This window comes from Gavialis gangeticus, unplaced genomic scaffold (genome assembly GCF_001723915.1).
Source record: "Gavialis gangeticus isolate Ggan-Ray unplaced genomic scaffold, GavGan_comp1, whole genome shotgun sequence".
NCBI lineage: Eukaryota > Metazoa > Chordata > Crocodylia > Gavialidae > Gavialis > Gavialis gangeticus.
Genome location: NW_017729032.1, coordinates 204,624,473 through 204,635,098, shown reverse-complemented (window position 1 = coordinate 204,635,098; position 10,626 = coordinate 204,624,473). Strand labels below are relative to the sequence as shown.

The 10,626-nt window shown below is 40.1% G+C and overlaps 1 protein-coding gene across 2 annotated transcripts in view; it reads left to right on the top strand.

Annotated features, from left to right (window-relative positions):
- The first annotated feature begins 761 nt into the window (after positions 1 to 761).
- CUNHXorf36 (chromosome unknown CXorf36 homolog) overlaps positions 762 to 10,626 on the top strand; it is a 25,310-nt gene continuing 15,445 nt past the window's right edge. Inside the window, exons 1-3 of one of the 2 annotated variants that reach the window (XM_019525407.1) lie at positions 762 to 1,151; positions 7,828 to 7,977; positions 9,190 to 9,454. In XM_019525407.1, the coding sequence (XP_019380952.1) occupies positions 928 to 1,151; positions 7,828 to 7,977; positions 9,190 to 9,454 (639 nt within the window). In that variant the 5' untranslated portion in view covers positions 762 to 927. The remainder of the gene's footprint in view (positions 1,152 to 7,827; positions 7,978 to 9,189; positions 9,455 to 10,626) is intronic. The other variant, XM_019525408.1, reaches the window with a different exon arrangement.

The following is a 10,626-nucleotide window of genomic DNA, read 5'->3' as shown; positions in this document are numbered from 1 at the left end:
TTATTTTAGCAGTCTTTTGTCTGCAATAGTAATTGTTATTGCCTTTTAAAACTACTACCTTCTTAGGAATATTTGAATATTTTACCAAGTCCCTCCCAAAGTGGAAGAAGACTGGAGAAAAATGTCAGTCTTGCTGAAATCTGTGGAAATTTAGGTATGTCAGTCCATCAGTCACTTTTAAGTCACTTAGTTGCTTTTGAAAGTTTTAGACTGCATTCTATGTGCATCTAAGACAATTTGAAAGACTGCAACATGATAACCTTTAAACTACACAATTATCAAGAAACAGAACAGCAATCGCACCCTCTGGCAATCTTTAGAGCTTTACTGCTATAAGGGGAAATGTGAGCCAAGGGGATATGTAAGAAGCAAAGCAAACTTGAGCTATGCAAAGGCCAAGGCCCTGTGCCTTTTCTACATATATAGTAATGCAAATAATAAGACACGGTTTCAACTTTTTGCTTATGTTAAACTGTGTGCTTCTGCCATGTCATTGTCATATCTGGGGTAACTTCTATACAGAGTCCTTTGTATGCCCTGGGCTACAGCAACAGGATATCCTTCATTTGTCTGCATAAAGTGCAGATGAGCATTTCTTGTTGTTGTTTTCCAAGCTGGTGATGGGTGGGGTCAACAGGGGCTGAAACAGCTGCACCAAGTAGAGGAAAGGTAACTATGGCAACCCAAGTTATCTGCATCCTCCATACGTTTCCTCACCTCCCACCATGCACCATATTCTTTCTCATCAAGAACTCAAATCTATAGACCCACCAACCAGCTGGCAGGATGGGGATGGTTTATGCTTCTCCTGGACCAAGTTCCTCACACTGCATTGAGAGGCCAACAACCGCAGACAGAGATCATCAAAAGGTGCAAAGAATATAGAATTGAGCCGCTTCCAAAAGGCAGTGCTTGCAGGTACTGTAGATGGGGTGCTGGATCTACTACCTTTCCAGCAATGTTGTAGGTCTGTTTCCATTGCTTCAGTTCTTGACTCTGAGCTGCAGCCCTCTCTCAGAAGCAACAACCTCTCCTACTGTGCCCCACTTCAAACCCAGCTACAGTTTTGGCCGGACTTTTCTGGGACTTGATAAGTGCAATGCCTGCATCGGGACGTCGATTTGCAAGAAATTCTTTAAAGAAGAAATAAGGTCAGAAAACTCAGCACGATCGTTTTGAAAATGTTCTGCATAGTAATGTGAAAGATGCCTTAACATTTCCAAGTACTTTAGGAAGAAACTACTGTAAAAGCAATTTATCACTGGGTTTCCATTACCACATCAAGTTTTTATAATTAGTGTCTACGGTATGGGTTTTTTAAAAAGAAATCATCACATTTCAGTCCTGAGTCATGCTTTTAAAAGTAAATATGAAGTCAGTTAAACTTCATAACTTTTTGTTTATAGAATGGCTCTGAACCAATTTGAAACAGCACTGGGGGAAAAACTGTACACCTATCTGCTTAAATGTCTGTGGAATTATTTTCTAATAAGTAGCTGACCAAAGGGAAGGTACATTTGAGGAGTAAAGCTCCTCATAGCCTGTATCAAGTCACTCTAGCCACAGCATAAACACTAAGAGCCATATGGGTTTTTCTTAAGTTAGTACCAACTGCATCACAAAATGTGCACATGCTAGTTAAGTTCAATGTATACATAAGTCTGTGCACGCTCACGTGTGCGCACACACACACATTTTTACAAATTAGATACACTGGCCTAATTGCAGATAAGGCTAAAACATTATTATGATTTTAGGAGTGTTCACTACAAACGTAAAGACAATTGTGAAAATTGCATGTGCTTCTAGATTAATTAAACTTGTATCTAAGTCATTTGCAGACTGATCCAGCCGATTTCAGGCTTAAAAGCAAAACTCTGTTGTAGCTGAGAAGAAAGAAAAGGAGAAGGGGAAAGGTTTATTGTTTCTAATGTGATTTATAGAGCTCTGGACACTCTCTTTTATAGATCTAGGAACCTAAGGGGAAAAGGACTGTAGTAAAAGTATAGTTTTTGTACTGGAATGCAACTACAGTAATATTAGACACATGACATTTTGTATCTCTACATCATCATATAAAATGTACCTCGGTAAAACCATAACATTTTTTTTTCTGAGACTGACTCAGTACTACTATAGAATCATCAATTCTGTTGTTATTATTTTTATTACAATGGTGACTCAGGGCTTCACAGTGCTAGGTACTCCACAAGAACATAGAGGAAAGATGATCTCTGGCTTGTGGGGCTTGTGATCCTCACAACACTGGCATTCTTATATCAACCATGAAAGTCAGTCAGAATAAAAGCAGAGTAGCTAGTACACATTACTACTACTTATGAGGAGTTCTCTTCTGTTGTCAAGTATTTGTCATGCAACAATGCACAGATGCCATGTGCTAGATGCTTTGCAAATGAGATACAGCCCATGCTCTGAAAAAGCAGAGTGAATTTGCAGTAGATACACTAGCAGTAGATCCACCACTTTTGTTAATCAACATAGCACCACTGACTTTGGATACCTAATCTCAGGCTGGGGATTTGAAGACCTACTGCAATATAAATGAATAATATATAGTGACAATAAGTCTGCTAATGTACTCAGAGTGCCATCACCTACAGGTATACAGATTTGGTTACTCTGTCATCACCATATGGGGCTGCTCTAACTTCTCCATGTGCACTGGTAACAGCATTAGCACTTCATTGCCACTGGGGTAGTGGTACTAGTAACCTCCCCCCTTATAATCCTGGGGAGCAAAGAACACTCATGTAAGGTGCCAGGATCAGTTTCTCTGCTCTCCTATTAAGACCAGCATGTCTTATAGCAGGTTAAGCAAGCATAGACTCTACATATTTTTTACTTGTAGTAGTCACCTGAGCACAAGATGCTTCAGCAGGGAAGACAGCTTCTTCACTGGAAGATCAGAGAATCATAGAAATGAAGGGTTGGAAGGGACCTCGAAAGATCATCAAGTCCAAAATCCCTGCTCTGGGCAAGAATACAGCTGAGATCAAATGATCCCAGCTAGATGTCTGTCCAGTCTCCTCTTAAAGACTTCCAAGGCTGGGGACTGTACCGCCTCCTTGGGAAAGTCTATTCCAGATGCCGGTCCCCCTTACCGTAAAGAAGTTCTTTCATCTGCATATTTGCGTGTGTCCTTTGAGTGTTGCATAGCGATAGGAGGAAAAAACTATCTTCTAAACAGCAGAGCCCTGTGCAGAACAGGGACCTAGGCAGACTTTTGAACTGGCTGTTTCTGTATCTAAATTTGTCTTCAGTAACGTGCAGAAGCTTCCTAATGTCCAAGAGCTTCTCCTATGACCCTATAGGACTACTGTACACAGTGGAGTACATATCCCTCAAAGGAGAGGATTGCTTCTGCCCTCCAATCTAAGCTTTTGCCTTACTAAAAGTGCAATAATTATTAATTATCTGTGATGGTTACACTTTGTACAGTCAAATGATGTAAATTAATTAGTAATAAGGCACATTTATGTTGCCAGCAATTTAAGAAAAACAAACAACTCAAAACAGATCTCTAGCAGACTGATAAGCTTATTTGAACATTTTTCTCTAAAGTGGTTAGTATCATCACTCCCCACAGCTCCACTCCATGTCCTAATCACTGAAAAAAGTAGAATGGGGTTGACAAAAACTATTCAATGACTTTGTGTCAAATTCAGTTAAATAAATCCAGCCACAAATACAAGCAACTGGAAGAAGCAGCTGAAAATGGTGAAATGCTTCATGTTGACAATTTTTAAATGAACTGTTCTATTTTTGAGGGGTTGCAAGGACATTCAGGTGCAAAGTTACCTAAATTTAATTTTAATAGTTGAAAACCTCAGCCCAAATTAAAATATTTTATTTTGGGTCAAACAATATATTCAATTTGACTCATGATGAAAGTGGAGGTGGGAGTTCCAATTTTTCATTTTGCATTTATCACCATGAAAAATGTTTTGAAACAAAAGCATTAGTTATGAAGGCAGCTTAGAATCTTAATCAATTAGTGTTGGCCAAGCAATTGCAGACCCCCAACTGTAAGATTTGATACAAGTAATTTATTATTGTGGCACCATGCAAGGATGAATTTTGTACCTGGAGAGCATGTCATGCCATCAAAGTCTCTGCTATACACAATGCCAAACAGAAGCATTGTGAGGATGGTAGTGTTACTATGCCTTAAGTTCTGCTGAAGAATCATGTCATTCTTTCTCAAACCAGCAGTCAGAATTACATTTCATGCATCTGTATATGGCTCTGTGTAAGAAGAAACAATTTGCATTTATCCATCTGCATGTTTGGCCCAAGGCTCCAATGTATATGCACAATTGAATTATTCAAATCATTAAGCCTACCTATGCTCAACATTTTAAAAAATTACTTCCAGTTGTGCAACATACAATGCCTAGCACAGCAGGCTGCTTACTGATTAGAGACTTAAGGAAGTAACATGCAAATCAAACCACAATAATAAATAAGCATTATTGTTCTTTATTTTGAAAATCCTACCCTAACTTGTCTACCAAAAAGAAGTCTCAGGTTGATGATAAATACCATGAAGGCAGGGTAGATATGTACCTTTATAGACTAACTAAATAGGATATATATGTACAGCACAAGCTTTCATGGACCCAAGTTCACTTCATCAGATGCTGTGAAAGGACATCCAGGAAGCTGAGTATAAAAAGGAGAGAGGAATTAGAATAGAAAAGACAAGAGGCGGGGAACAGAAACAGGAACAGGGAGAGAGTGGCAGTGCTAGGAAAGAAAAACAAATGAGCAGTAAACCAACAGGAACAAAGGGGGTCACAAAAACTAATTCAGGTACTGAAATAAGAATCCACAGTCCCTATTTAAACCATACTTAAAAGGGTCTAGTTTGTGGACAGATTCTTATTCTGCTGTTTCCTGTTAAAACTGGATTTTATTTATTTATTTATTTTGCCTGAGAACAGCAGTCCTGACGTCAGTAATGGGGTGTCCAGGCAAGTTAAGGTGTTCTGCCCCAGGTATTTGTGTCTTTCTGTAGCTGACATCAGAACAGTGTTCATTCATTCTTACACATAGAGATCACCCTGTAGTGGTAGAATTGTAGGTGAATGAATCTTGAATGGTGTTATTAGGTCCAGTGATGCTGTGGTCTGTATTGATGTGGGGACAGATCAGACATCTGGGTCCATTTCAAGGCCTGGAGCCTTAGTGAGAATAGATGTTCATTAGTATGCTGACAAACACTGTTTAAGGTTGGGAAGCTGTCTGTAAGCCAAGACAAGTTTGTCCCCAAAGGCTGTCTTGAGACAATCATCCTTTTCCAGGAGGGGTTGGAGGCCATTAATGTTTTGCCTTAGGTGTTCAAGTTGGGGCACATAGGTGACAATCAGAAGGATTCTGTTGTCCTTGTCCCAGGATTGGTATTGTAGCAGGTCAGAGCAATATCTGAGTCTAGCTTTGTTAATCTGAGTGGCTACAGTTTTGGGATGCATTGTAACTGCAAGAATCCTTGCTCCAAGTCCTGAAGGTATTCAGCCTGGTCAGTGGGGTCAGAGCAGATCCGGTTGCAACAGAGTTTGGCTGTAGTCAATGGCTCTAGTGGTGTGCTTAGGATGAAAGCTGGTAGCATGAAAGTAGCTGTGATGGTTGGTAGGTTTCCAATACAATGCGGTGGCAATGTGCACAACTTCAAACCTTCGCTACAGGGAATGAATCTGCCAAGTTCTTGTGAGAGCTGGTGCCATAGCAAACTCCTTCTACTTTGGGTTATGGAGAGGAGTGCAACATTACATTATGTAACAAAAAGGAGGAAACAGCACCATTCCACAGTTGGGTAATTTATGGTGTAATTTATTTGATGCAAATGATTCACTTAGCTCTAGAAATCATCAACTGATCAAAGCGGGGATAGATTAAACATATTAACACTTAAAGCAGAATTTCTGAATAGAAGAAATCTAAATAAACATCTACGGTGATGGGGGTTAGGGAATTGACCTCCCCAGTTTTGTGGAGCGAGAAAAAAAGAACAGGAAATAGTTTCTCTTGAACAACTCTGCTGTAACTATGAAGATGTTGCATTGATCCATGCTTCTCCACACAGCATCTCTCAAAGTTCCTTTGCACTATTTGCCTTACTCAGGATCAAAAACTTTTCAGCTTCAATTTTCAAACTTACTTTAATTTGGTAATGCCTTTTCATCTAATTGTATCCACTGAAGCTCCTGCCAATCCTACTTTGACTTTGAATTATTAACTTTAATTTATGATGAGATCTAATTATAAATCTCTCCTCAGTGCATAGGAAAGGATTTCCTAATTCAGAGACTTTATTGGCATTGGATGTTTGACATTGTGCTATGGAAAGTTAGAGTTCAAGTCGTATTATTTGCGTGTGTTACAGATTTACTTACAAAATACTCATCTGTGCCCTTATATTATTATATATTAAATACATGTGTGGGCATGGCTGAGGGGGCTGATAAAACAAGAAAACTCTTCAGCATGTAATTGCACAGCCCATATGTTCTCCTCCTATGCAATACTGTGTGGAGAGGCACAGATCAGCACAATATCTCCATAGCTACAATCGAGTTGTGCATCGGAAGCAATTGCCCCTTCTGTTTTCCTCTCCCCAGAGAACTGGGCAGTTCAAACACTCTCTCACCTTAGTTACTGCCAAACTACGCAGAAGGCTACCCCTTGGCATTCCTATGCCACCTCCACCCCTTGCCATGAGATCACAGCTGAGTAAGGAGCCATGCTGTTGCTAGCTGCCAGACCCCAGCTATGATCCCTAAGTATGTAGAGGGCAGTAATGGTCCACAAAAAGGTCAAGGTCAGAAGTCTTCCTAAGCCCACCAACTCACTTGAAAGGCATGGTTAAGCATCTTAGGGTGACTCTGGAAGTGCAACTTTGAGCCTTACTACAGCATTGCCTCCAGTCAACTTGTCCTTGGTCATTTAGGCTGGGGATCAGAAGTGGCCTGACATGATACTGGTCATCTCATTCCTTCATATAATGTTGACTATAGAAACCATCATGTCTTAAGTTCACTAGCCTCATAGGCCATAATGGGCTCAGACAGACCTCTGATTTCAATAGCTGAGGACTGAAAAGAGAGCCTTATAGCATGCCCCTCCTCCTCCTTGAACTACCCATATTAAAATTTGTTGGCCAAGGGCTTAGGAAAAAAATAAGGTGACCAAACCTAAAGATTATCTTGTGTACTAGAGCAGATTGATTTTTCCTGCATAACAATTCTCTGCTGGAAAATGCTGATTCAGCGGACTCAAGGTTTCCATAGGAATGTGTTGATTTCATAGAAATTTTCCACAAAAAACATTTTCAAGGGCCTTTGTTTCAACATCATCATTTTGACTAATATATAATACAATGCATGTCAAAAATAAGCATTTTAACCTTCTTGAAACAAGATGTTTCACCGAGATCAACTTGATAACTCCGTCATTCCAACCCAACATTTGTAGGAGTGTGCTTCACAGGATACTGCATTATTTTTTTTAGGAGAAAGGAAATACCAAAAGGTCAGAATTTCCTTCATGGTCAATATCTCTATTCATGTGGTTCCATCACAGTATTTTCTGAAGGGGCTGGTTCATTCCACCCTATGCAGCCTGGAGTGTAATTGCTGGATCAATTTTACATGCTATATTACAGTGTACTAGGAAGAAAACAGAAGGGCAGGGTGCAAAGACAGTCAAATAGCAACTGAAAGAGGCACTGATCAGTGCTGTTTAATACACTAGCCTTGTAGGTAGAAAAAAAGCAGCTTGGACTTCAGTGGGTATTCATTCTCTTTACAGAATCCCCATCACATGCAGCATGGCTAATGTAATCACACCACATCAAAAGAATACCTGGAATAGCCCTGATAAAGATCCATGTTTTCTATCAGCAATGACAACTGATACCCCACTAGTTGCCATTGTGATAAGACAACAGCAAGACATTTGGTAACACAGTGACATCTCTCTGGGAAGTTTATAAAGAACTATTGAATTGTTTCCTGGACAAGTGGTCACATTCACAAACAACATACCCTAACCATTGCTATCCATGCCATTGCTTTGCTTCTCATACTCATGCCACTGACAGGATTTAACTTTTTATTTTATGAATTGTTTTGTGAGACCTTACATAGGAAAACTCCCTCACAGAAGTACAGTTAATCTTTTCCCCGTTAAACAAGAACTACTTTTGGACCTCAGCTTTGTTATACTGGCTATATTTACTAGTAATTACTTTTACAATCTGTACTGCAGTCCCTGGGTATATTACATTCATTGTAAAAAGGTGATTTCAGAACAGAACCATTGCCATTACAACTGACCCAGATTTACAGACCTGGATGATCTGGCGGAAACACTTAAAGAATCTTATTTCTCCGTCTTTTCCCTCCTTGGTTCACCATTCATCTTTGTACAATGTATTCACATTGATTATTTAAATCTTTAGTCATTTATAACCATTTGTCCATGCTGTCCACACAGTATTAAATATATTAGGAAACCACATGAACACAGCTGTTTTCTAAATGGTTTCTATATTGTTAGGAAACATATATATCTGAACATATATAACATTGTACAAGGGCTGGCTGTGTATACACACTTCTTTGTTGGAGTTCTGGTGGCTTCTGCAGCAGATGATAGAGGCCCACTGGCATGCTTCCAGACTTTTTAAGGGGTTACTACACATTGTATACCTGACAGGACTTGTCTCCCTCTCCCCCCACACTGTTTATAAGTACAGGCTCATAAGCCTAAAATGAAACTTAGTTGGTTACCAAGGCTTTCCTCTACTGAAAGTGCATCATTTTGTATCTCACAGGGTCACTCAGAAGTACCAGGCTACTGGTACGGAGGCACTGTTGTTAAATAGCCACATTGCAGGTTGCTAAGCATACCTACAGGCATTTACAAGGTTTACAGGGAAGGCCAAGGAGCAGGGAAAGAGGCTTACCAAGAAATCAAATTTGAAGCCTCCGAAACTTGCTGATCTCTTTTTCACTATTGCCCTCCATCATTTAAAACATTTTCAAAGTGATGAAATGCTTTTTCTAGCCTGTAGAGTTTAACATAAAAGCTGGAAGTGGTGCCCAGGTTATCCTATTTCATGTGGCTGATTAACATGCTCTCCATTGGGACCTTGTTTTGGTTTGGCAGGTTTGACAGCTGGCTCTCTCCTCGCTTGAAACTGCCTCCCAACTACCTTCTCAGTTATTCCGGGAATTACACTGATGATGCCAAAAGCTGGCGACTGGTTGACATCACCAGGTTAACCACCAAATACCAGCATGACCAGGCTGACAAGAGAATTTGTACTTCCGTTTCCAATACAAAAGGCTGCAGCATTGAGCGTGTCTTGAGGAAGACAGAGAGATTCCAGAAGTGGCTGAAAGCAAAGCGCCTCACCCCGGACCTCGTCCAGGTTAGTAAGCAAGTTCCAAAAAACATGCCTTTTATGTAGAGCAGAGCCGTTTGGCAGCCACTTCCCCGTTACTTACCTCGCTTACCAGAAACTGGGAGATTATAGCTGCTATTTTTTTTTTTTAAATAAACACACAACTGGTGTGGCTTGCTATACTTATCTACCTTCACATTAGCTTTCTCTAAGCTAATGAAGCTCCACAAAAACTATGACTGTGAAAAGAGACACAAGGACAGGACAAAAGTGCTCTCTCAGCTCTTCAGTGCCACATGAATTATTGCCAGGCAGGACAGAAAATGAATCAGGTTAATATTAAAATCAGCCTATTTTAACTTTGAACAAGTGGAGAGTTGGGAGTTTTTTTATAGAACCTGTTTAGCTCCATTCTACCTCCTCTGCTGATCACTACCTGTCTACAGCCCTTCAGGAAGTGTCTCACCAAAATTGGTTGTCAGGAGGTGTTGATTCAGAGTGGTTGGAGAGAACGAGACTGAGCCATAAGGGAGGAGAGGCAGAACTTACCTTCATTTTATTAGCCCCCCTTATTTTCCAAGCTATGATTTGGCCCTTAAGAAATAGAATCAACTGGAATCAAAAGTCTTGGTCCAAATACAACTGAACCATGAAGGCTCAGAAAAGCTGGATGTTCCTAATGTTCTGGCGGGGTTGAGTTCAGGATCCACATTTGGCCATTGAAGAAAAAGGTTCCAGTTCTGACTTATCCCAACTGGGTTCCAGCCAGAGCTATGTTATATATATTCCAGTATTGCCAGCTTCAAACATTCAAATATCATGAACCAGAACCCCAAACATTGTGATTTTCTTGAACAGTGGGGTTTTTTTAAATTTGTTGCCTGGTGTTTCAGATTCTGCAGCCACAACCCTATTTGTAAAAATGAAAACTGAAATTCTTGCATGATCGTGTGACTCTAGGACCTGGAGCCTTGCAATTATCACATGACTAATGATGCAATAATGAGGAGGTGTCAGCAATGAACCCAGAGAATGTGTTGGTCCCCCTCTCCCCTTGCTATATAGGTCACTTAAAAAAAAATTAATGCATGTAGTTTTCATCTCTGGAAGGGCAGCCTGACCCCTAATTCCTAAACAGGGTTTTTTTACCCTGAAGCAAAACCTTTGCGACAGTAGCACCATTTTTTTTTTTTTTTTTT